Below are 26,135 nucleotides of genomic sequence, written 5' to 3'. Positions count from 1 at the left end.
AATATCTTGTTGGTTTACTTTCTGTTTCTGCTCTAACTCAGGACAGTGATGTTTATCAGTTTAAGTTGTGACAAGATTTTACTGAACCATAATTGACTGTGTTCTGTATTGTTGAACTTTTGTTCTCTAATTCATGCTTCTGTGGCTCAGGGCCAGTTGCAGCACTTGCAGGAGTCCCAGTAGATGAGACCAGGCTGGCAATGGTGCAGGTAGGTGTTTCCTTGGAAGCACTGGAAGTAGGTGGTTTTGTCAGCTGTGTTTTCATACAACCCATCAGGACGGCCAAAGCAGAAGTCAGCAGCAGGATCCTTAGTTGTGGTAGGGCGTGGTGTAGTGGTAGGCTTTGGACCAAAGCCTGTATCACAGGACAATGAAAAAAAGGTTATATGTAGAAAGTGACTAAACTTTTATTTTTATTCTTTTATTTCTGTCTGCTGAGAATCCTTAATGACCTTCTTTTATTTGCTGACTCAGGGTGCTCTACGGTCTTAGTTTTATTGGACTTGACATCTGCCTTTGTTATGGTGGACCATAATATCCTCCTAATGAGGCTTGAACATACAGTAGGCATAAGGGGTAGTGCCCTTAACTGGTTTAGATCATATCTATCGGATAGGTCCTACTCAGTCACGGCTGCTTTTCCTCTGTTGCTTCCCTCTACTGTGGTGTGCCCCAGGGATCTGTGTTGGGTCCTATGTTGTTTTCATTGTATGTGCTGCCCCGAGGCTCTATCTTTGAGAAGTATAATATCTCCTTTCACTTTTATGCTGACCATATTCAAATTTACTTTCGGCTGTCTGATGACGTTTCGTTGCGAGTACACTGTCTGCTAGAGTGCTTGAGAGAGGTCAAAGACTGGCTCTCTGATAACTTTCTTATATTAAATGAGAAGAAAACAGAAATAGTGTAGTTTGATAACCATATTCCCCGGGGCCAATTTGCTGATACTCTTGGACCCCCTAATACCACCTTATATTTACGAATTCTCAGTGATTTTATCCTCTAGATTACGCTGAGCTGTTTTATTTCCTATTTTATCTGTATTAATTGCTTAACTAGGATTTCTCACTTGTTAGTTTATTTGTACCCTGTTATCTGTTATGTTTTAACCTTGTTATGAAGCACTTTGGTGTACCTTTGGTTTTACATCTGCTATATAAATAAAGTTGCATTGTATTGTATTGTATTTTATAAATGCTGAGTTAGCTGAATTACACCACTTACCCATTGAAATCCTGAGGTGGTTGATGAGAGGATAAGCTCCAGCTGAGCAGAAAGATCCACTGAAGTCATCCATATCCATAGTCCACACATGAGCACCTCCCAAATTGTGGGCAGTCAGCCACTGGACCTGCAGGACAGCCAACAAAACTGATTATGATAAAAGTGGGTACAATTCAATAGAACAGAACAAATACAAGAACTTGTCTTATTTGAGGCATATCAAAACTGTTTACCTTGGAAGAATAGCTGCGCTGGTCATCATAGCCCAACCAGGAACTCCCATAGGTGGCATATGGAACCTCTTGCTCAGAGATCCATCCAAGATTAGCAGTATTAGTGAAGTCACAGATCTGGTAAACCAGAAACAACACAGGCTTTTGGACTGACATTTTCCTTCTTAAGTGGATTAATGGTAGGTGAAGAGGTTCTTGCATAGGGCTTTTCTACTCTACTTGAGCACTCACAGGGATTTATAAAACATGCATTCATACAAGCGCTTTTTCCACACCTTTAGCTTTCTATCTAACATTCACACTTTGATGAACACATCAGAGAGCAACCTGGGCTTCAATACCTTGCCTGAGGATACTGAACCAGCCAGGGATCAAACCACCAAGCTTCCAATTAGTAGATGACCTGCTCTACCTCCTGAGCTACAGCCACCAATCACAGAGTAATAGGTGACTTACAGCACAAACAAACTTGAGCTTTTTATGAATGTGTTGTTGTACCTCATAGAAGGCCCAGAAACCTGCAGTGCGAGTGTAGGGTCCAGCATCTGCGGGCCCATTGGCTGGTGCTCCCAGGCCATTTGCCCCACTGCTAAGACGGAAGGTCCTTCCATAAGTAGGGAAACCTAGCAGCAGCTTTTCAGATGGTGCTCCCAGAGATACCCAGTGGGCTATAGAAGAGTCCTACAAAACAGGGAGAAGAATATTGCATAAAGCTTGTGTTAAACTTTTTGTTATGTTACATTTGATTGGATAACCTTTATCTGAAGAAGAAAACAAGGAACATTGAGCATATTAATTTAATTAAAGGGGTTTCAATATTCTTGTGGTTATTTTTAAGTTCTAAAACAGTTTAGTTGAAATTCATATACATGTTCTCTAAATGTTACATTATAGTAATAATATGGTCTAACAGGCTTCATAGTATACAGGACAGTTGCCCCCTGTTATTGGGGGGGGGGGGGGGCTCTCTCTGGTATTTTTCACAAATCACTCCCTGTTCATTCTTTCATTGTGTTCTTTTCAACAACCTAGAAGACAGTTGTAGATGTGATAGTGTGGTTCTTACTATGTTGTAATCAAGTTGTACGCCAGAGTCCACAGCGCTCTCATACAGTGGGCTGTTGTGTCCAGTTACTGGATCCCAGTGACCATGGTAGTCATAGGTCATGATGTTGATAAAGTCAAAGTGTCTGTTGGGTTAGAAATTTTTGTTCAATACATTTGTTCATTTGTGAAAGACACAGTACATGTAAAATTGGGCTCTGTGTCATTTGAAATAAGGAACACTAATAATTAATACTAATAAGTAATTCGGTAATGCTAATACTATCAAGTTCAGTAATGGTGAAAATTTTTTGGGGGATACCTTACTTTCCTGAAAATATGTACAAATGCTGAAATCAAGCTTACGGTGCAATCTTGGCGACCTCATATGATCTATCAACGGTCTGAGGAATTGCAGCAACATTGGCCGATAGAAGCAGCTGAGTTCTCTTGTTTTCTACGGCATCAGCCTCGAATGCTTTTACAAGCTCCTATAGGGGCAAGGGCAAAAGCAACGCAGAGCCAGTCAGAGAAAATTCTGATTACAACAATGAAGAATGATTATTCTCAAAGCAATACACTGTTATGATAAAGGGTTTTTTGGTTTTTGTGAGGAAAAGGTGTCAGTAGTTCCATAAATACAGTAATGTATAAGTAAAGTAATGTATATTGTAAACTGTCAGGAAAAAGAATGGTGACAGAGGCAAAATGAAAGAAAACAGGGCAGGGTACATTCATCCTTTCATCAGTCTGTTCCACAGGGTACAGAATGTAATACAAGATTTCCAGTGCAGTGTTATTTCAAGGTCGAAGACACACAGGACCTTATTTTAATTTAATATTTGTGAGGTTTAACTTATGAGGCCATGGAGATTGAAAGCAATATTGGCTGTTCTGTTTTACAAGAATTATTTCATTTTATCAACAACATTTTGCAACGCAGTGATCAACAAAAATTCAACACAAAGTAACTTTTTGAAATTAACCCAACCAAAAGAATTCAATGTTAGAGAAAACACTCCCCAACGATATTCAGCATCCATTCATTTTCTTCTGCTTATTCAGTTCAGGGTCCTGCTGCTACAGGGTGAGAGGCAGGTTACACTCTTCGTAGCTCGCCAGTTTTTCACAGGGCTAACACAGAGACACAGGCGACCATTCACACTCATACTCACACCTACTGTCACAGCTAACAGCGCTAACCATCATGCCACAATGTAGTCTAGCTTCAGCATTGCATTTAAAATTTAAGGCCAATGTGAGCTGTGTTTACCGTGACCAATAGAGTGAACTTCTCCTTGTCCCCTTCTGGGCTACCATTGTGTCCAGGATATTCCCAGTCCAGGTTTATCCCGTCAAAGTTATGGGCGTGCAGGAAATTGATGGCAGACTTGATAAAGAGTGCACGATTCTCAGAAGTGGAAACCATAGCAATGAATCTGGTGGGATGCAGGGAAAAATAAAGCATGACATCTCATCTACATGAAAGTGATAGAGGTAGATATGAGACCTGAGAACTGGTGAAGGTCAAACTCACGGGCTCACTCCATTAACTGTTCCTCCAACAGTCAGCAGAGTCTTCAGTGCAGGGTTGCTGTTAGCAGGGAGTAGGAGACACAAAGACATAACCTTAAATAATTAAGGAACACCTTACTTCCAGTCAGATTGCTGTGATCATTGTGATCTTAATTATTTCTTTTTTTTTTTTTTTCTCTCTCTCTTTTTTTTTTTTTTCAATTACTCCACACTCAACCAACGTGGAGAGATCTTAATTATTTCTAAATAATTACAAATATTGTGACAGAATTCAAGGTTACTCATCCTTCTTATTTAAATGTCCTTCTAAAAGCTACTGAAAGAAGCTGTGATGGAAACACTGAAATATAGTTTTTGGCTTAAAAGTGGTTGCAGGCTAATATTAAATTGTGGTTAATACTGGTGCATAGCACGACTGAACTCACACATTCTTTAGGCTGTTCAGGCTCCCGTACAGCTCCTCATCATTCTGCTCAACGGGGATGATCTGGTTGACGCTGTTAATGGTGGCCAGAGCATAGATGACATGGGTGCACAGGAAGGGATCGATGTTATCTGGTGTGAATTTGCCAGCACTTGGTCTGTACTGGGCCCAGTTGGTCATTTGGCACACCAGCTTATTGGCTGAACCTAAGGGCAGACAGAGCAAAGACTCGTTGGGTTTGTTCTGAAACTTTGATCATGGTGGCAAGACTCGGTCAGTGAACGCAGGTACTTACAAATGTGTATAACACACAGAATGCCCAGAGCTGAAAAAAGGAAAAAAGAAAATGTGAAAAAATAACAGGTGATGACCAGGCACGTGTAGGCAACAAGATGACTAATCGTCACTTTTGTTACTGCTGGTACCAGATGTACTAGTTGTTAGATATAATTGTTAACATTTTAGCTGATGCCCGGTGCTGGTAAATTGATGTGTTTTAAATGCTATGCAGCCATCTGCCACCATGGCATCATTGTTGAGAAACACCATAAATCCTTCAATCTTGACCTGAGCCAAGATTGAAGGATCTCTACTAGAGATCTGCGTTGGCAGATCTCTAGTAAATACACGTAATCTTTATCCAAGATAGAAGGATAGAAAAAATATTATGCAGAGTAATTAAAATAATAATAATGATAAATTCAGTATTATAATGCCGATGCTCTACCGCTCAATAAATTAACAAGGAAAAATTAATGGAAGAATGAATGAACGTTATTTACCTATGAGGAGTTTTGCCATGTTGATGTCTGGAGACTCCCCTGGTGTCCTTCTGTAGAACTGAGCTTCTGAGTAATTATAAATCAGTGTCATTAGATAGTTTATCCTACACGAGTCACAAAATCAGAGCTTCAACTACAATTGCTCCTTAATTAGTCAGATGAACATTACCTGAGTGAAATTTTACAGATTGTTAAAACATACACGACAAAAAATCTAAAAACTCACTGAATCCTTAATTTGAGGCTTATCTGTAGCTACTAGTATGTGCACTACAATGTACAAACAATGTTCCCAGTTGCAGCAAAATACTAGCTGTGTACAACACAAATCAGAACCCGACTAAACTCATCGATCTCATTACCTTCCTGCAAGGCACACTGGAGGAGACTTCAGAGCTTGATGGAGTTGGACAGATTTATATCTTACTCATTCATGACTAATAGAAAGTATCAAAGTGCAAGTGATAAAGATTCAGGATGGTGGGAGTCTCGGTGACGTGCCTAATAACCCCCCTTCCAGGTAAGACATGGTAAACCCAATCAATAATTTGACTTGGAAATGAGCAATCAGATCAATAGCTGACATTGCAATGATAAGCATAATCAGTACTGTATCTATTAATTAATAACAGCAAATTATCCAGCCATATATTTTCTTCTGATTAACCACTTCAGGTTTGTCTGGGTGCTGAAACCTATCCCAGCTGTTAGGTTGAGATAAACTGTAATGATGTGGTCTGTGCAGAATGTTCATTGGTTGTAGATTAAAGTCAGACTGCAAAGCCAAGTATTTAAAAACTCTTATAGCCTTATATAATTATATTAGTTTAGTACTGGGCACGTTTCTAAAAATGTGGGACCGTGTATAGAATGGCTGTAAGTTAATGCAGCACTATTTTAAATCCTTTGAATTAAAGCTGAAAGCTGATTTAATTTAAAACAGAGACCAACAGTGACACAATATATTACCCTGAAAGAATGAACAACATTTTTAGGGATTTCTATGAAACTTTATATTCACCACAAATAAACCCATCTAAAAATGAAATTGATCAGTTTCTTGACAACATAACTCTTCCAAAATGACTACACAGTCAAGTAATGGCACTGGAGTCCCCACTGACACCAGGTGAACTCCAGGAAGCTCTGATAAGTATGCTCAATAATAAGGCTCCAGGTCCAGACAGCTTTCCAGCAGAATTTTACAAATAATTCTGGACAATTCTGGCAGCAGTATCCCACAGGATGTTGCAGGAATTCAAGGAAAATAGCAGACTATCACCAAATATGAATTCTGCCAACATCAGTCTCTTGCTAAAACCATGGAAAGACTCTGTATCCCTCAAGCTATCGTCCAATATCCCTTATTAATGCAGACCTCAAAATAATCTGCAAAGTTCTCTCAAAGAGATTAGAGGAGATAACCCCCCTTTTAATTCATCCTGACCAAACTGGTTTCATAAAAGCAGGCACTCATCAACAAATACATGTAGATTATTTAATAGACTATTCATACAGAAAAAACACTGAAACCAAAATATTATCTCTTGATGCAGAAAAAGCATTTGACAGAGTTAACTAGAAATTTTTATTTGGAACTTGACACAAATTTGGCTTGGAAACTCATAAACTGGTTAAAAATATTAACCTGTCAAAGTCTACAATTCTTCGGATTAATTGCTCCTTCCGTAAGTCTTCTTCTACCCGACTGCAATCTGGGAATACTCAATATTTAGGTATTAATGTCTCTCCTAAGCTTGCAGATTTAACTAAATTAAACCACATCCCATCCATCCATTCGCTTCCGCTTATCCTTTTCAGGGTCGTGGGGGGCACTGGGGCCTATCCCAGCTGTCATAGGAAGAGCTGCCGTGCTTTAAAGAAAGCAGAAGGCGATCTGGCTAGATGGAAATCGCTATCCATATCACTCATGGGAAGGGTCGCCGCTATAAAAATGATGGTCTTACCAAAAATCAATTATTTATTTTCAATGATCCCGAACAAACCGTCACCAGACTGGTTCAGATCTCTGGATTCATATATGTCTAAATTCCTTTGGAAAGATAAACTCAGTGTATCAGAGGACCAAGGATAAAGGAGGACTAGAGCTACCTAACTTTCAGCACTACTTCTTAGCCAACAGGCTTCAGTTCATCTCAGGATGGTTCAAACACGCTCTGTTAGACTAACCTTGGCTATATGTAGAACAGGCACTATGCAATAATCTAGAGATTTCAGACCATTTATCAGCTCAAACATCAAACGACATGAATGCTTTAAAGCATCAACATCAGCTCTTCTCTGACAGCATGGTGGGAGTTTGTAACAATGTCTTCATTAATCCCATGCAAACATACACCTATCTGGAATAACCCTGACATACTACAGAACAATGATATGATTAACTTCCCAGACTGGAGTTGTAAAGGAATTAAATATTTGGAACATATATTAGAAAGAACAGACTTTATTTCGTTTGACAGACTAGTTATACAATATGAGATCAACAAAGAAAAGATTTTTAGAATATCAACAAATTAAATCCATAGTAAAAAAGAGATTTAAACCGGGTCAATTTGAATTACAAACGCCACCAAGTGTGGTTCAATTTCTTACTCTTAAAACCCCCAAATTATTGTCTAAAATATACAGAACACTCTAAAATAGATGAATCAATGTCCTTTCCTATTGCAAAATGGGAAGCGGATTTATCGATCAGCTTAGACCAAAACCTTTGGTCTCAGATATGCTTAAAAACCCTTCAGTTGATTAGAAATCCCAGTCTGCAATTGATACAATACAAAATACTGCATAGAGTGCACTATACAGGTCATTGGATGTTCAAGATGGGCTTTACGTCTTCCAACTGCTCACACTGTCAAGTCAATACACCGGACAATTACAGCCACGCTCTTTGGTTTTGTCCACCAGTTCAGAAGTTTTGGCGCGAGATATGTGAAGAGTTATCAAAGTGTCTGAAATGTAACATTCCAACTTCCCCTTTAGTATGCTTGTTGGGCAACTTGGAGGAGGTCACTACAGAAATGAACACAGCCCACATTGTTTTTACGGCCCTATGCATCGCCAAGAAAACAGTCCTCATGAACTGGAAAAATAAAAATATTCTTAATTCTAACCAATATAAAAACCATCTGATAGATCACATTATTCTTGATACAGCCTCTGCCACCACATTAGATCAATCCCTCTGGGCTCCTTTGATTGGCTCCATCACCTAGTGGGGGTGGGAGGTCGTGGTTTTGTCATGGCTTCGCTATTATCGCTGGTGTGGGGTTAGGTGCAGGCTTGGGGCATCTGGGGAATCCCTAGGGACATTTCCTCTGGAGAGGACCGCCTGGGGCCCATGGTCATGTTCTGGTGGGGGCTCTGGTAACTCGTAGGTGGTGTTTTCCTGGTGGCTGCGTGCAGCAGGGCTGGGGTGGGTTTGCGTTGGCAGACATGGGTCACTGGCACAGTGGCCTAGCTGCCCCTGGGTGGTCTGGGGCGGGCGTGGGGGCTTGGGGTTCTGGGGTTCTGGGAGTGCTCCACCTCCGGGCTGGGGCTCTGGCTGGGTCCTGGGGGCTCGGGCCCTGTCTGGTGTGTCGCCAGGGTTGTGGGTGGGTGCATGCACGGGGGCCCTGTCTGGTGTGGGGGGCCTTTGATGCGCTGGCAGAAATGGGGGTCTTTTCAACCGGCGTGGAGTTTGTCAGATCCTTGCAGGAGGTCTCTGCAGGTGGGGGAGCGGCACAGGAGAGGTGGAGAATGAACTCAACCTGGGTGTCAATTGTCTTACGTAGTGTGGTAGATGATTGAGTGATGAGGTGGGTGTAGTTTCCTCTGCGGTGGGGTTGGGTGGACCACACAGGCCTCTGGTTCCCCCACTGACATGACCGCTGCAGCACCGGGCAAACCTCCACCCGCCCCACTCCTGCTAAACAGGTGACAATAGATTTAAGAGTGACAGGACTTAGTGCTGCTGAATCTTTGATTTTATTTATTGTGTTTTACTTGCATCTATTTGAAAGAGTAAACACAAGAATTGAATTTTTTATGTGCTGGAATGTGCAGAAAATAGGTTTAAATGTTAAACAAATTTCTTCCATACAGAGAATGTTGCATATAATTTAATTTAATTTTTGCTTGATGCAATGTGCATTCTCTGATGACTCGGGGACGACAAGGAGTACAGAGAACTGACCCATGGCTTTGTGGACTGGTGCCAGCAGAACTACCTCCAGATCAACACCAGTAAAACCAAGGAGCTGGTGGTAGACTTCCACAGGCACAAACATCCTCCACTGCAACCACTGAACATCCAAGGTATGGACATTGAGGCTGTGGACAGCTACAGGTACGTTGGTGTTCATCTGAACAACAAACTGGACTGGACTCATAATTCAGACGCCCTCTACAGGAAAGGGCAGAGCAGGCTGTACCTGCTGTGGAGACTCAGGTCTTTTGGAGTGAAGGGCCCACTCCTGAAGACCTTCTATGACTCTGTGGTGGCCTCAGCCATCTTTTATGGTGTGGTCTGCTGGGGCGGCAGCATCTCTCCTGGGGACAGGAAGAGACTGAACAGGCTGATCCAGAGGGCCAGCTCTGTTCTAGGATGCCCTCTGGACCCAGTGGAGGTGGTGAGTGACAGGAGAATGGTGGCTAAGCTGTCATCCCTGTTGGACAACATCTCCCACCCCATGCAGGAGACTCTGACAGCACTGAGCAGCAGTGGCTGCGGCACCCAACATGTGGGACTGAGAGACTCCACAGGTCTTTCCTTCATACTGCTGTCAGACTCTACAACATGGTCTCTGCAGATGACCACAGGCACGCGCAAACAGACACACACACACATCCAAAACACAATGATAACTTTCACCCTGTCTCCCTGATGTGCAACAGTACCAAGTGCAATTTTCCCAATAGAGCAAAGTATTTTATTCATTTTGAATAGCATGTTATTCTATCTTATCTTATTCTAGTCTATTGTTTTTTCTTTTTTTCTTCATTTTTACTGCTTTTACTGGGACTACTAAAGGTTTATCTTATCTTATCTTATCTTATAAAGTTAAAAGATTAAAACTAATAAAACAAGTTTTTAAAAGAGCCTTTTTTATTTGATTCAATTTTATATGATGGATTATGCAGAAAGAAATAGAATTGGGCTGAAAGGTCTGTTGCTTTATTACATATTTAGGTTGTGTATCATGTTTTTAAAAATAACTAAATAATAAAGTAACCAATTAGTTTTGAAAATAAGTAATCAGTAATGTAACAGGATTACTTTCTTGAAGAAGAAATCAGTAATAAGTAACTAATTACTGTTTTCAAGTAACTTGACCAATACTACTCACCAGTTAGTTAAACTTCAGGAATGTCTGAAAGACATACAAATCTGGATGATCTCTAATTTCCTGCTTTGTTTGGGACAATACTGAGGTTATTGTACTCTGCCCTAAAAATCTTAGAAACACGGTGTTTCTAAGTTTATCTGTATATGCGTTTGCTAATAGTAAATCATCTTTATTCTTAATCAAAGATAAAATCTAAGTATAAGTTTAATTAATATGATGAAGGTGAACTGCAGTTTGAGTAATGAAATAGTTCTAATACCTGACCTTCTGACCATTTATGGTGATTGTATGTGTGTGTGTGTGTGTGTGCTTCTGTGTCATCTGTACCAGTGGAGAATGTGTGCAAACATGGCAAACAGCCCCGATCCTGTGAAGACGAGGGTTCCTCAGACATACGAGGGGTGGACATCAGAGGCAGTTAGAACTTGGCGAGTCTCCTCACCCAGCAGCTCCATCCAAGCTCTGCACTGCCTACTGGTAAAACTCACAGCATCAGGAACTGGACATTTTAAACAGAGAGTCAATCCATACTTCATGTACTAACAGAAGGTAAACTAGAGAAATCTTGGAGTCATTTTTGACCAGTATAATTTCTTTAATGAGCATATTAAACAAGGACTGCTTTCTTGCATGTGTGAAATATAACTGTAAAATAAAAAAAACAAAAAAACAAACCCAGAGTGATACTAAAAAATTGACTGGATTTGCACTGGTTGCATTTCTTAATATTTAAGCTGGACTATTGTAATTCATTATAATCAAGTTGTCTTTTCAGTTAATCCAAAATGCTGCAGCAAGAGTCCTGACAGGGACTAGAAAGAGAGAGCAGATTTCTCCTCTATTGGCTTCCCTTCATTGGCTTCCTGTTAAATCCAGAATTCAAAATCCTGCTCCTCACATACAAGGTCTTAAATAATCAGGCCCCATCTTATCTTAATGACCTTGTAGTACCATATCACCCTATTAGAGCACTTCGCTCTCACACTGCAGGCTTACTTGTTGTTCCTAGAGTATTTAAAAGTAGAATGGGAGGCAGAGCCTTCAGTTTTCAGGCCCCTCTTCTGTGGAACCAGCTTCCAGTTTGGATTCAGGAGACAGACACTATATTGTAGGGTCTACCTTACAATATAAAGCGCCTTGAGGCGACTGTTGTTGTGATTTGACGCTATATAAATAAAACTGAACTGAAAAAACCAAATCAAAGTATACAGAACACAAGTAGACAGGTTGGTCAAAGGTTGGTCCCATGCACTCTCACACACTCTCAAGAGGATAAGGACCTGGTCCAGTGTTCCACAACCAGGACAAAAAAGATATTGCTCTTACTGGACCTAACATTGGAGACTTAGGTCCAAAATTCAGTGTTTTGCTGACCCATCCATCCACCTTAAACTTCTTGCAATACTTTACATCTATTTCTTTGGTCTCATCAAAAATTACTACAGCCACTAGAGGGCGATGTTCCTCATATTTAAAGAGGTATAGCTTAACAGTCTGTGTGTCACACCCATGTCGCTCTCAGCCTCTTTTCCAAAGCGAAGGCTTCGCAGATGGTCAGTAACGTAGGACAGGAAACATTTCTTTTACACTGTTTGGTTCTGAAACTTGATCTTGGTGTGTTTCAGTATATGATTCGTGTGGACAACCAAAACATTTAGTGACGTTTTTGTTTTATACTTAAACCTAATGACTCTGTGACGATTCATTTTTTCGTATTTGCTTCATCACCTCACTTATGTCGAGTGTGGCTAACAAAGACACAAACATTTGAAAAAAATCTTTTTCTGTCTGTGCGTAGATAGCTGTAGCTAGGTGTTATCATTATCCGTGCTCACATGTTGGTCCAGTTATTTTGGGCCAATAAACACCAGTGAAAAATTAATTAGTAGCACCAGTATTATTTACGGCTTGAGTTAAACATCTGACAGAAGTTTACATCTCTTGATTTCAGCTGTATCAAGCTTCATGCCACAACTAGGTCTGTGCCAATGGACCAGCTTTTTGACCAACTTAACTCCATTCAGTTCAATAATTTAATTTAATTGTTTGACAGCACCAATATTAATATATATGTATACTTACCTATTAGTATATAGGTTTTTAAAAAGTTGTATTTCACAGGAGAGAACCTGTGCTAAAAGACTGAAGAAAACTATCCAAATTCTCTTTGAATTTAAGCATTTAACATTCTTTGTGTTTATTCTGCATTTACTTCATTATGTTGCATACATCTCAGTAATAAGCTTAAATATAAAGTTGAAAAAAATGTAATTGCAACCAGGCTATTGATCAAGTAATTGTGATTAATTGAGATTAATTACAGAAAATTGTGAGATTAATTAGTTGTTGTTTTTTAATCTATTGACAGCACTGCTAATAATATATTTTGGGGCATCACACCCAGCCTGATTGTTCGGTAGAATTAAAATTTCTAATAAAAAAAAATCTAATTTTCATCCTGCAGACATTAAACATGTTATTTATATTAAAAAGGGAAAATTGAGTGATCACTAGTGACTACTGATGATTATATACACGCCACATTGGTGAAGTAATCGTCCGAGCTCCCTGAAGTGCACCGTGAACAAGTGTCTGTGCTCCCTAAACCCATTTTAAACATTATCCTTTGTGTAAGGCGTGTGCTGTGAATTGTTTTATACTGTGTACGTTTGCATTTTTGGTCATGGAGAAAATGTTATTGGGAGTACTCCAGGTCATTTTCCCATTTGAGTATTGGTAGCACGGTAGATACATCAGTGTTGGAAATTACTTTGTATAGTTTGGAGGTTATTCTTCTGGGGTGAGTGATTTTCTATTTCTTCAGTTAATCTGGAGGGAAGCAGTGGATTAATTGTTTGGGCAATCTTGGATTGGATTTAATCTTTCAGTCAGCTTCCCACCTTGGGAGCGCTGTCTCTTTGAGCTGGCCTCTGTTTTCACTGACTGATGCAAAAGAAAAGTCTTTTCAGAGCCTTTCGTACATGTCTGCACCTCTTGTTCTCCCCTTTGGCTGAATGGGGGGGAAAAAAGCTTAAGTGACCTTCTTCTGATAGGTTAAAAAAATATATTTATAGCCTTAAATGCTTTGCAATCTTCTTCGATTGACACAGAGATGGCGATCCACTGCTTCCACAGCTTCCTTAAGCAAGCCAAGAAGCGCTCACAGCATAAATACTAACATTCAAGTTTATCTTCCATCAACTGCATCTCAACACTGCATGCAGAAGGTGAGGAGATATTTCTCACCTTGGGCAGTAGACCATATGTTGGGGGGGGGGTCATCTCAAGTCATTTTATTCACCAAAAAACCCCCAAAACAAAAACAGCATGTATATTTGCAACCATTCGCTCATAGTTCACTCTTGAGGAAATCTAGCCTAAATCTAAAAGTGCAGTGATAATATCTTCTTAGGTTGTACAGGCAAAGCACCAGGACAAACGTTTCTCCCTGGATGCAGAAGTGGACAGTTAACTGGGAGCAGTCAGTATATGCCCAGCACTTTCCCATTTGTTTTGCTTTTTCAGTCAGGGTTCAAACTATCTGCACTAATAACCTTCAGGTTCAAAGAGACGTTATTTCCCAAAAGTCTGACCTGCAGCCCTCCTGCTCAGCGTCCTCCTCAGTCATGCTGGGTATCATGACTGCTCCAAAGCTGCTCCATCAAATATTGATCTGTAGTTGTGCTGCAATAGCTTATCAGCATTAGGGTGTTTAGGTTTTCATTTCCAAATTATATTAATCTGTGTAACTTGTAGTAGAAGTGTATTTTCAGATTTCAGCTGAGGGGGCTCAGTGACTTATTGGCTGGGCCTGGATGGCGAGGCTCATCCATAACCCCAACACTGCTTTAGCAAGGCGGTACATTCAGCATGGCTTGCACATATCTGCATGAGTATTTCGTATGGAAGTTTATTCAGTCCACCATATTGAGTCTTTTATTTTTTATCCGTTTTTATTCCATAGTTAATTAATCCTCCTTTCTAACCTTTTGACGACCACCAAGCTTCGTCACTAGCTTGCTTTTCTCTTTGCTGGTGTCTGATGGCACTAACATTCTCTTCCTGTCTGAAGCTTCCCCAGCCTCCTCTCATTAGCATCAGTTTCTCTTGTTAAGCCTTTTATATTGTATATCTTCAGTGTCTGTCATGCACAGCTATCAGTCATGTACTGATTATTATCCTATGTAAGGACAACAGAACCATTTCCATGATTATTCTGAGCAGATTATTTGGGGATATTACAAGAAAATTATGTTAGAACACTTATCCTAACCCTACAATACTACAATATATGGTTGGGATTAGGGAAAAGTGATGGCGACAATTCAACATTAGACAGTGTGACTGATGTAACACAGGAATATAAAAGACATTAAAACATCCACCAGCGTGACTTCTCACTTACTGACTTAGGAACAAACTGTATTAACAATGAACAGCATATTAAGCGCTGCATGCATTAGCAATAACGTTTGGTACAGATGTAAAATAACAAGAGAACCTCGTCCAGTAAAAACTCAGTTTGAAGCACTGCAGTGTTTTGCGGGTAGAAAACCAAAACAATGGATTCCTGTCATTCCAAAATCTTAGACCAGAGCATCATCTACCATTCAAACCAAATCAAAAGTTCTGAGTATATCAACAACAAAATAATAAAAAAACATTGACAAAGACGCAGTTTTTTAGCACTTGATGTTTGATCTTAACTCTCGAGCTGTAGATACAAATATACTGCAAGAATGACAGCGGCCACATGTTTCCTGTAAAATGTGGTGAAGCAGAATTGTTACATAAGAGTTGATAGCGGGGTTACAATGAGGACAGTTTACAACACTGTTGATAACTTTGGTGATCGGACTTTCCTCTCTCTCAGTCATCTATCCCTGCTGCACTAAACACAAGTATTTTTACATTCCTGTCAAAATGATTCAAAGAAGCAAAAAACAAAACAAAAAAACATCAACAAAGAATTAAATACAATCAAATTTCCCTGAAATGAAATAAGACATCAAACAGTATAATAATCATCTAGACACGTGAAACAAGCACAGAGACAGTAGCAAAAGCTGGAAACAACAGTTAGCAGTTCTTTAGAGCCTCGGTTTTATTCTGTGTTCACACTGTGAGCAACAAGAGAAGCACTTTGTGATTTCAAACATGAGACGCAGATGAAAGAGTTGGAGTCTGTCTCTAATTGGCACCTGGCAGTTTTAGCAGAACGTTTGACTTTAGCCTCTCTGGTGTTTCATCACACATTCAGTTTGTAAATGCAAAGTGAAAAATGCATGCTGTGAATGCAGTTACAGCTCTAACATCACCTGTAACCCAAAAGACTCAGTAAGCCCTCAGTGTGAACACGCAGACCTCCACCACGTTGACTCTATTATTACATTTACACCTGAAGTCCTGCCAACTACAGTTTCAAGGACACATTAATGTGGCCTGTCAGCCACAGATGTCCCAATAAGGCATGGTTTATACTGAGAGCAGTGCACAAACATAATATCTCCTTCAGACATTTTAAAAAGATCCTTGTCATTATTAAAAGTGAATCCCCATGTTTCCCATCCCTGGACCCACACCCAGTGATCCATAAAGGAGAGCATTAGTTTCAAGCCACCCATAAGAAAAAGTTCCGACTGGCCGAGATCACAGGCCTGACACCACCGCAAAAATGAGCAGAGCCCAGCCTGAGAGGAGGTGGGCATGGGGACAGGACAGTGTGGAGGAGGCATCCTTCTGCACCATCATACCAGTCCCTACAAGACAGAGAGCACGTGGAACAGCTCAGCGTACAGTTTCTCTACATGTGAACATGGTACTGACTTGAAACAGCATTACTATCACAGCTATGGAAGGTTAGAAGACAACAAAAAGAAACGTACAAAAATAAAATCATCTCCTGTCTTGACCTTCATTTATAACCAGCATGCACTAAACTGCGAACATTTAAAGCCATAAATGTTTATGATCAACATTATAAATATCCTTATCAAACCATATCTCTGAGATAACATGGCCTTGGATAAATGACAGGCTCCAGTCTCTAACAGGGTCGCTTTTCTTCTCTATAACTATTTATTGATAAGAGCGTACGTGCATGGAATAAAAGTGCTGTAAACATGTAAAATGGTGAATATAGTTTGTATAAAGGCTTTTCACTGGTCCCTGAGAGTGGACAGTCAGCTGTAATGGTAAACATATTTTTATACACAGTCCCCAAAGTTAACAGGCTTCAAATGAACTGGACAGCTGACCAATAACCAGATTCATGTGTAGGTGAGGCCTGCTCATTTTTCATGACAGTTTTTAATTTACAACTTTTCACTGTCATTTTAAATATAAGCGAAGGACCCCATCACGAGGCTCAAAAAGCTACAAAAACTTTCCAAATCAACCTCAACCTTAAAAAAAGCAAAGCACTGGCCAGCAGAGCAGCATGAAAAGGCCTGAAAGACCACAGAGGACTGAAGTGACAGCTAAAGCAAGTCTTTGAGGAGGTAAATGTATCACTGAGAGGCTCTGAAATCAAGAAATGTCTCCATGAATGGAAATACCGGGGCACAAAATCCATGTGGCCGGTTACCCTCAAGAAGACTAGAGCAGACTTTGTCATAGCTAACAGAGTCTGTACAGTTTAGAAACCAATCTTTAGACTGCGTGGAGACAATGCTACAGCAGAGGCAAGTGTTGGGAAACCACGTCGCTCATGTTTATAGAAATGCTGCTGATAGAAGAAGCAAATCTGACCTGATGTAACACAGCCAGGTAGTAAAAAGTGCTTTCCTTTCATTATTTTTTAACTAATCAACTATTAAACCAGAGAAATATCTGGTTTGTGTTTCCTGATTTGTCACCTGATTCCCGGGACACGATAATCTCGTGTGCTGGCCCGTCCCCGCCCTCGCCCCATGACCAGATCTCCAACACAATGTAACCGTTGTCTTTGGGCAGCGGCAGGCTCACTGATGTCTTCGTCTTGTCCAGAAACTTCAAAGCTGCCTGGTCCTCGTGCTTGTACAGAACCTGGCAAACAGAACAAAGTCTTTTTACAGAGTTTATCTGTTGGTTTGATAAAATCAGCTTGAACTATAAAAGTTATCTTTGGGTAATTATAACATGATACCAGGCTTATAAACAAGATCTTTGACTTTGTTTTACAGCCAGTTTATTGGTTCACATAATTCCAGGACGAGGTGACCTGTTTCACGATGAACCTTACCGAGCATTAGTGCTGCATCAAAAAGAAAGCAGTTAATCCAAGACACCTGTATGTGCTCAGAAGCATAAACATGAAAATCCTCGAGTCACTGAATGCTGGATGAAAAAGAAGGATTTTTCCCCCAGGATAACATTTTTATATTCCCAAGTCCAAATCACAGCACTGCTAACTGTCCAGCTGAGGTAAGCTCTGATCGCAGGCTTGCTCTTTTCTTATGATCGAGTGTTACAAAGTCTTGCAACTTTCTTTTAAGTTGCAAGTACTGTAAACTATGTTACATGCAAATGGCTTTAAGTTACGACCATAAATACAGATTAAAATGTATAAAACATATTAACCACCTCCTGCCCATACAGCGGCGTGACAGAACACTTTGGACCATTAAAAATGAACAAAAGCTGTAGTTTAAGTCCTCAAATAGATCAAATATTCTTTGGCCACGTTGGAGACATGCTCAGACTGATGGTCTTTTCTGCACTTGGTCAAGCAGCCAGTGTAGCCCATAGCATCCTGCTGAGTGATTCCAATCCCACTACAATTCTTTTATTATTGTTAAATTCCCAAACATGCAGGTGGGTGACAGGTATCAAAGTGTACTCCATATGAATATTAGGACACCCGGTTTTTCTAGTAGAACATAACAATGTTCTCAGGGTCACAATCATTTAAGATTTTCCAGGTGAAACTCCAAAATGTGAGAAACTGATGATGTTTCAGCATGCGTGCACAGAGAGTGCTTAGGACTGAATAAGACCAAATAGACTGGTCAGGAAGGCTGGCTCTGTGATTGGCTGCACGCTGGAAACACTTGCAGGTGTGACGCTGCTGGTACAGGGTAGTGAAAGTGTATCACAGCTAATCTTGACCACCATCTGCATCACTGGACAGGCAGCAGCTTACTTCTGTAACAGCCCGGCTCAGCTCTTATGCATTAAGACTATGCAGCGCGCTTGCCTAGTAAACACTCGGATTATTTCTCCTCTGCAAATTTCCACATGTGGGATAAATAACATAAATCTTACGCTGTCTTATTTAGATTCAGTACTCACTTTGTAGCCCAGTATGGCTGACTCGTTGTGCATGGCTGTCACTTGGTCCCATCTCACCGTGACCCGCGAGCCGTGAGCCTTCCATGACACGCCGCCTGGAGGACGATTGGGAGCTGAGAAGGAAAAAACACATTTCAAAAGAATCAAGTTAATACTTTTCAGTAGAAATGCATCCTGAATAACAGCAGCCATTTTCATATGTATTACTGTGGGGGTATTGACCCAGTCGCTATATAACAAAGTCACACCAGACAGAGATTAGAAGAACACTTACAGTCCTTCCAGCTGAGAGGCCTACACAGACTGCTGGATGCATCTGAGCGACAACTTTACTGATGCTTCATGAATGTAGCTTCCAAAGGGAACATTTGTATCTGAAGTGATTAAAGCTTCAAATCTGCTTGCTCTAACTGTAGCTAGATTATATTTAAGCAGAGTTAACTCTCCTATAAAAACACGTGGTTCACAACTTTCCAGCCTCACTCAGTCAGTAGAAGTAAAGCAGGATGGTTTCCCTGCCGGGTGTCACTGTGCTGGAGCGTCAGCCAGCTCGCCTCCAGGACAGAAATATTGTATTAATCTGATAGAGTTCAGATTTTAATGAGCTGTCATTAAAAATAAGTCCTGAAATGAGTCACTTACATGTAACGAATATGGAAGATATAAAATATTACATTTATGATTAAATTACAAGAAATAAATGTGTTCATGATATTCTCATTATGTGAGATGTATTATCATGAAGAGCAAATATCAACGAAAGAGCAGCCAGTTGGATTTTACATTTAAAGTCTGCATCATTTAAACACACATCGTCTGAAAGGTTTGTGTGAGCTTTCAAACTGAAAAGCAGAAGTGCAGCGCTGCGAGAGCAGACTTCTCTGTGAGTGGCATTTGTCTTTGCTTTATGTTACGTGCTCTGCGCTGTCCATGCTCATCTTTCTAACAGAGAGCGCTGCACCCGTACGTGGTTTCCTGGTGGTGACGGTGGTGCGTGGCGAGGGCGGTCCTGTGCCGGCGCTGTTGTACGCCAGAACAGCGACGTGGTATCGAGTGCTGGGTCGAAGTGCGGACACCCTGGCTGTCGGCTCCAGGCCTGCTGTCCTCACTCGGTCCGCTGCTGCTTCTCTTTCGTGCTGCCGCCAGTACCGGATCTGTTAACGCACATAATGACACATCACTACAGATCTTTCACTCTCTAAATGTCTTTCTTCAGCTTATATACTTTATATATTTATACTCTTTTTTAAAGCGTCCTCGGGTTTTTTCAAAGGTATTATTATTAATATTATTAATATTATTATTAATGTTATCTTATAAACTCCATGTGAACAGTATTCAGACACCACAGCCTCCACTTTCAGACACACATGCTGTCCACAGCACATGACAAAGTCTGAAATAACACAAGGTTAAAATGATACAAGTCAAAACCATCAGACAGACTCTCTGCATTTCGTCCACATATATTTTCCTGCTGTTTTTAAGCTCATACTTTGATATAAATTGATGATACATGGCTGCACCCTGTGGATGAGCTCACTCAGTAACTGTGGCTCTCAGTCATAAACATTCACTCTTTAATGAGCACACATACTGTGAGTATGCATGCATTGTGCTACTGCTCCAGCTATCTGTGTGTCAAATGTCAGGTTATTTAGCTAAATGTAGCAAAATATGAGTTTCCTTTGATATTTTCCTGCATCTGTTATATTCAGAACATTATTTACTGAAACGTGTTCCTTCCTTACTTTGGTTATTTAGGCCGTGCGTCTCTCATACACACAGTTATCACCTAAGAGACTAGCTTTTTGTGACTGCACGAAATGTTTTCTCGATTGTCCACATATTTTTGATAGTTACAGGCTATGCTGCTTTACAGGGATAAAGTGACTGAGCTCGTCACCTCGTATCCTCTCAGGATGCCATTGGCGCTGAGCTGCTGCACAGGCTCCCAGGAAACCTGGATCTCAAAGGCGGACAGTGCCGTGGCATTGATGCTGGAAGGCCCCACAGTTGGCTCTGTGAGGAGTCAGTCAGAGTTTAAAAGGTTAGGAATGTGCAGTATGTGCACTGTCTCATATAATTATATAATCTTACAGTGTTGTCCATTTTTCTGCTGCAGCTTTGCTGACCATTTTCTTACTGTGCTTGATTAACCAGCCCATTGGGTATATATCAGGGTTTTCATTATTTTAATCTTATTTACATGGACTGCTACCATCAGTCAAGTTGTAAGTGAACTGACTGTGAACCTTTCTAAAACTATGGCTGCCCTCTAGTGGTTACAGAAAAGACTGCAGGTGGAGTTACATTAGAAATCTTCTTATGATCTTCAGAAACACTGGAAACTCCTCATACTACTGATCCCTGCCCCGTGCTTTCACTGCCTTCCATTGTGCATTGGATCTGAAATGTTGTCTCATTTCTCTAATTATGGACCTGCAAGTGAAATAGGAACTGACTGTACACACCACTGTGTCTTGTCTTAATTAAGTACACAGATGTGTAAACTTGCTAATGACATATAGAACCAATTGAGCTTATATAGTTGTGATTACATTTTTATGCAATGCATTCTCGGATGAGAGGTGAAACGTCTTCAAGCAACTTAAAGAAGTCCAGACGCTTTTCTTTACAAGCTCCTTTGACTACAATGACCTGGATGACTGAGAACCTTCACAGACGCAATGCATTAAAATTCAGCTAATGTCCTCATTAAACATTCAGGTGTGACTTCTAGTATGTAGAGTTTATTCAGAAACACTGAGTGAGATCTGTAAACAGAGGCAGGTGGAGGGCTGGAAGTGGCAACAAGACTGCAGTAATAATGAGAAAGTCTTTGCAGCTGTCCTAAGTTAAAGAGACATGGGTGCACTCCCACAGTTTAAGACCTCTTTAGGCTAGACGTCAGTCAGCCATGAACAGCTATCAGAGGCTGTAACTAGCAAAGACTCTGTCATTCTACTGGACCCAGTGATTCCTCTCTTTGCATTAATGAGGTGATTTCAGTTCAAGCTTTGTACACTCGAGTTAGCGTGTCTGCGTTTCTGTATTTCTGCTTCACAAACTCAGACATGAGGATAAGTGGAGGAGGATGGATGGATGCTTTCTTGATATCAGGTTCCTTCTGTTTCTTGTCCTCTGCGTCTCCTGTGGAAATCAGTCTTGTCTCTGTGTTATTTTACCTATCTGAGTAATCACCTGGTGTATTTCATCTCCCTAACTAACTCGTGTGTGTTTTAAGTCCAACATGCCAAGATGCTGCTGCTGTTAACTGGATTTTCACTTCAGAGTGCTCTGGTAGAGTAGAAACCAGTACATTCACAATACCAACGTGCTGTTGACTGAATGTCACACAGTATCTGAACAGTGTTCAAACCTATCTGGGATGTGGTGGGATGGTGGACTGGTTTCATGATAGAAGCAGATTAAACTGGAAACAGGAACCGTGCTGTACAGGTGAGCTCAGAGGCTTTTCACTGAGTGAGTTCAACATTTACAATAAACCACAGTCGATATCCGATATCCTTTTTTTTTTTTTTTTTTTTTTGTCTGTCCCATTTGGTTCTTTAGCCGTCAGAATTGTTGTCTGAAGACCAACAAGGATACCAAATGGATTTATTTTGCCAAATGGATCATCATGGCATTGCCGTATTGGTCCATTTGATCAACCTTTGTTGTTATTATTTATTTTATTTTCAGTTGTTACAGATGGGACAGACATGACTGGGGGATAGGAAAGAGAGGAAGGAAAAGAAAAACAGAAGGGAAGAGGGACAGTGAGAAAGGGCACTTACAAAGACAAAGAGAAAAAGAAAAAAAAATCTCCTGGATCACCTGTTGAGAGAAAAAGAAGAGAAAACAAGCAAAAAAAAAACAAAGCAACATACTAAACACAACACCATCCCGTTAATCTAGCTAAACTAATCTAGCTAAACTAATAAAGGTTATCTTAAGTGTGAACAGCAGTAAATATCCGATATCCACCACAAACTACTTCTGGGCTTGTGCAAAGCAGTGATGCAATTAGAGCAGCCATTTAAAATAGCAGTGAGGACGGACACTGGGAATGACATCTGCCACAATAATACTGTCAGCTGGAATCAGCTGAACGTCAGCGTTACTCACCTTCCTCTGCAGAGTGAACCACAGCAACCTGGCTAAACGGGCCTTCTCCTTTGCGGTTATAAGCTTTGATCTTCACTTCAAAAGGAGTGTACGCTGCCAGACTGCTGTTGTAGTAAACATATCGAGAGGACTCTACACGGGGAACTCGCACCTCTGTCCATGATGATGTGTCCTTCTTTCTGAATGCCAAGATGTACCCGAAGCCGTCACCGTTCTGGTATTCTCTGGCCATGGGCTGGAGGACAAATTCAGACGTTCTCACACACCAAGTCTGAGCCCCAGCTGTCCCAGTAACACCATCATGATCACAGTGATATCACAGTATCTCCAGTACTGATCATGGTTAACTGCTCGTGTTTCTGTCTTTCTGTCTAATTTAATCTCTGTATGTGTCTTATACTTTTTCCTACTTTATTTTGGTAGTTACGTATTATAACTATCAAAATAAAGTGGGAAAGAATCCAAAAATCTAATTTAACTTGTACTTCAGTTCATTCATGAGGAATACAAATCAATCCACTCCTGGTTTTACTCATCTCCACTTCATTCCAACGACATGAAACCAAAACAAATAAGTGTGCAAATAAATGATCCTCAGCTTTTTGAACAGAAGCAGATCCACTGGGATTAATCTGACTTTCTGTACCACCACTGTTTTGCGTCTGGCCCAAGAGTGGACAATTAACACCCCAGTCTCATTAACACTGCCTCTAAAATCACAGTATCTGTTTGTACTGGAATACCTGACAATAATCTGGCCCATAACACTAAAATGAAACTAAACATTTTCAACAGTAACAACTAAACTGATACTAGATTCAATTTTACTTGAATGAAACTAAAAGAAAATGACTATTTGTTAATGAATGAATGAAAAACTTTGAAAACATACAAACCTAAATTCAGCTCTGTTTGGAAAATAGAGGAAACCAATTTGGCCTTTCCACTCACCGTCCATGTAACAATGAGCTCATCACGGTCTCCTCCTCCACCTCCCAGTCCACTTGGGGCCACAGTGGGAGCTGAGGACCAAAAGGACAAAGACACAAGATGACTTACACAATATGAACCACAAGTGTGGATCAATGTACCATAGTATAAACTGGAAAATACTGCTTTCAAGAGACAGTGCACCCACACACCAAATCTTTTGTTGTATTTGTATACTCTCAGAAAAAATAGAGCACTTCTTAATCAGAGTATAGCATCAAATCAATTAAACTTCCCGTTAAGTAGGAGAGTGGGTTGTTAATCAGTTTCATATGCGTCGGTGTTAATGAAATGAATAACTGGTGCTGTACACGGGCGTATTTTACTGCCTGTGACATTGTATAACGTGAGCGGTTTGATGGTCCGGGGAGGAGGATGCACAGACCTCTACAGTGCAACCTAGGCAACGGCACTGCCATCAGGTCTTAGCTAAATCCTTGGACCTACTGTCAGACCCTACGCTGGTTCCTCCTGGTGCATGAGGATGTGAGCTTGCAGGCACTTCCTGGATGATGGAGGAATTGATACAATTAACTTGCCTCCAAGCTCACCACACCTCAACCCAACAGAACCTCTTTTGCACATGTTTCTGTACCTAAGAGTTTCCAGCCTGAGCTCAGTGATGGTCCAGACCTGGGAGCAGATGATCAGGACACCATCAGTCATTTGGAATATGTCTGGATGTTGGGATACATACAGCACATGGAAGCCATATAAACTACTATCATTTTGAGTTAGATGACATTTTGGCTTTCCACGTCATTTTTTCACTTTGACTTCCAGGGTGTCTTTGAATTTAGCTCTCTGTCTTGGGTCCTATCAAACTGTGTGTGGGGGGGGAATTCTCCCTTTTTTCAGTGACGCTGGGGCTGGAGTGGACCGCAGAGTGTGGAGTGGAGAAGCAGCTGAAAAGCTGACTGCCCCGACGTCAGAGTGATGGAAAGGAAAAGTACGTGGGGTGCGTTCATTTCACACAAATGATGTAACACCAGATCTCAGTCCAACAGAGGTCCTCTGGGTTGTGACAGGAGATTTGTATCACGGATGTGGAGCTGACAAATCAACTGCAAGATGCTACGATATCAGTACGGGCCAAAGGAACCGTGGTGAACCTGTGCCAGAAAGAACTAAGGCAGCTCCGAAGGCAAAAGGGGGTCCAAACCAGTAATAGCATTAAAAAAGTGGCAGATGACCCTCACTGGTTCTGATGTAAACATCTGGTTCATGAACAGCTGTCTAAACTACCTCAAATGTGCAACTTACCTGCTTGCAGTGTCCGAATGATGTGGGAAGGCATGCTAGGCTCTCCACTGCCCAAGATGTTGCTGGCGATAACCTGGAATTCATAATCCGTCCAGGGAATCAGTCCTGTCACACGAGCTGACTCTGCATTTCCTTCAATGTTCACTGGATCTGGTGCACAGCGAGGAAGCATACGTTTATTTCAAGGAAAACAATCAAAAACACTGATAGGAAAGTTTTACTGACCAATACTGTGCTAATGTATGAACACAGACACACCCAGTTCATTTTAATAACAACCAATGACCCGACCCGATGAGTGTGTAAGTATACTGATACTAATGCTGTACAGATGTAGGTTTTATGTGTGCGCTTCAATCAGAAACGTGCAGGTGTTAAAAAAGTCAACAGAAAGGATCTGACATGCAGACGGACAGCAACATGTTTGAATCGCCACCATCTTCACTTCTTTATCCCTCCTGTATGTTTACACATCAGTCTGAGTTTCAGCTTTAGCATTATTCACAGTGTGAGTCTGCCCTCAGCCGGGCTCTGCTGGAGGTGTCCTTGCTGTTGAATCATACTGCGTTTATCACACAGATCGTGATAAATGCAGAAGAGAAAACAGAGTTATTTCTAATAATGTTGGAGAGGCTGGAGTGTGTACTACTGACTGACTGAGTCTCTGAGCAGGAATGTGATGAAAAAGCTGAGAACACCAACATCAGTCTGTCCCTGACTTCTTAGAACAGTCGATAAAAACTCAGTGAGAATATCAATTCAACTCGATTTCTTTGTTTTAGCCATGAAATCATTTTGCTGCATTTTTGTTATCATTGTATTATTGGTAGTGTTATTACTGTGGTTTTTGTTATTACTAGAAGCACAACATAAGTACAGAATACTC

The 26,135-nt window shown here is 40.8% G+C and overlaps 2 protein-coding genes across 2 annotated transcripts in view; both read right to left on the bottom strand.

The window, feature by feature from the left end:
- Positions 1–145: 145 nt before the first annotated feature.
- On the bottom strand, positions 146–14,222 carry LOC134628266 (acidic mammalian chitinase-like). Its single transcript, XM_063475033.2, has 12 exons — positions 14,188–14,222; positions 9,037–9,171; positions 8,578–8,899; positions 4,463–4,710; positions 4,039–4,095; positions 3,775–3,940; positions 2,868–2,992; positions 2,524–2,647; positions 1,956–2,138; positions 1,458–1,574; positions 1,225–1,351; positions 146–355 (listed from the first exon to the last, which is right to left on the bottom strand). The coding sequence occupies exons 1-12, from the start codon at positions 14,220–14,222 to the stop codon at positions 147–149; spliced, it is 1,848 nt and encodes a 615-aa protein (XP_063331103.2). The 3' UTR covers position 146.
- cntn2 (contactin 2) overlaps positions 11,213–26,135 on the bottom strand; it is an 86,487-nt gene continuing 71,564 nt past the window's right edge. The window contains exons 16-23 of the mRNA XM_063474966.1: positions 25,250–25,399; positions 23,948–24,018; positions 22,997–23,231; positions 20,772–20,887; positions 19,833–20,019; positions 18,866–18,978; positions 17,452–17,620; positions 11,213–16,353 (exon numbers count right to left, since the gene is read on the bottom strand). Coding sequence (XP_063331036.1) covers positions 16,244–16,353; positions 17,452–17,620; positions 18,866–18,978; positions 19,833–20,019; positions 20,772–20,887; positions 22,997–23,231; positions 23,948–24,018; positions 25,250–25,399 — 1,151 coding nt within the window. The 3' untranslated portion in view covers positions 11,213–16,243. The remainder of the gene's footprint in view (positions 16,354–17,451; positions 17,621–18,865; positions 18,979–19,832; positions 20,020–20,771; positions 20,888–22,996; positions 23,232–23,947; positions 24,019–25,249; positions 25,400–26,135) is intronic.

This window comes from Pelmatolapia mariae, linkage group LG5 (genome assembly GCF_036321145.2).
Source record: "Pelmatolapia mariae isolate MD_Pm_ZW linkage group LG5, Pm_UMD_F_2, whole genome shotgun sequence".
Lineage (NCBI taxonomy): Eukaryota > Metazoa > Chordata > Actinopteri > Cichliformes > Cichlidae > Pelmatolapia > Pelmatolapia mariae.
The sequence above is the reverse complement of the archived record's forward strand: the minus strand, read 5'-3'. Positions and strand labels throughout refer to the sequence as shown.

Coding starts and splice junctions, on each gene's coding strand:
- LOC134628266 (XM_063475033.2), bottom strand. CDS start 14,222: ATGACTGAGGAGGACGCTGAGCAGGAGGGCTGCAG. Junction 2,993..3,774: donor AGTTCACTCTATTGGTCACG/GTAAACACAGCT, acceptor TTGCCCCTATAG/GAGCTTGTAAAAGCATTCGA. Junction 356..1,224: donor CCACCTCAGGATTTCAATGG/GTAAGTGGTGTA, acceptor CCTGTGATACAG/GCTTTGGTCCAAAGCCTACC.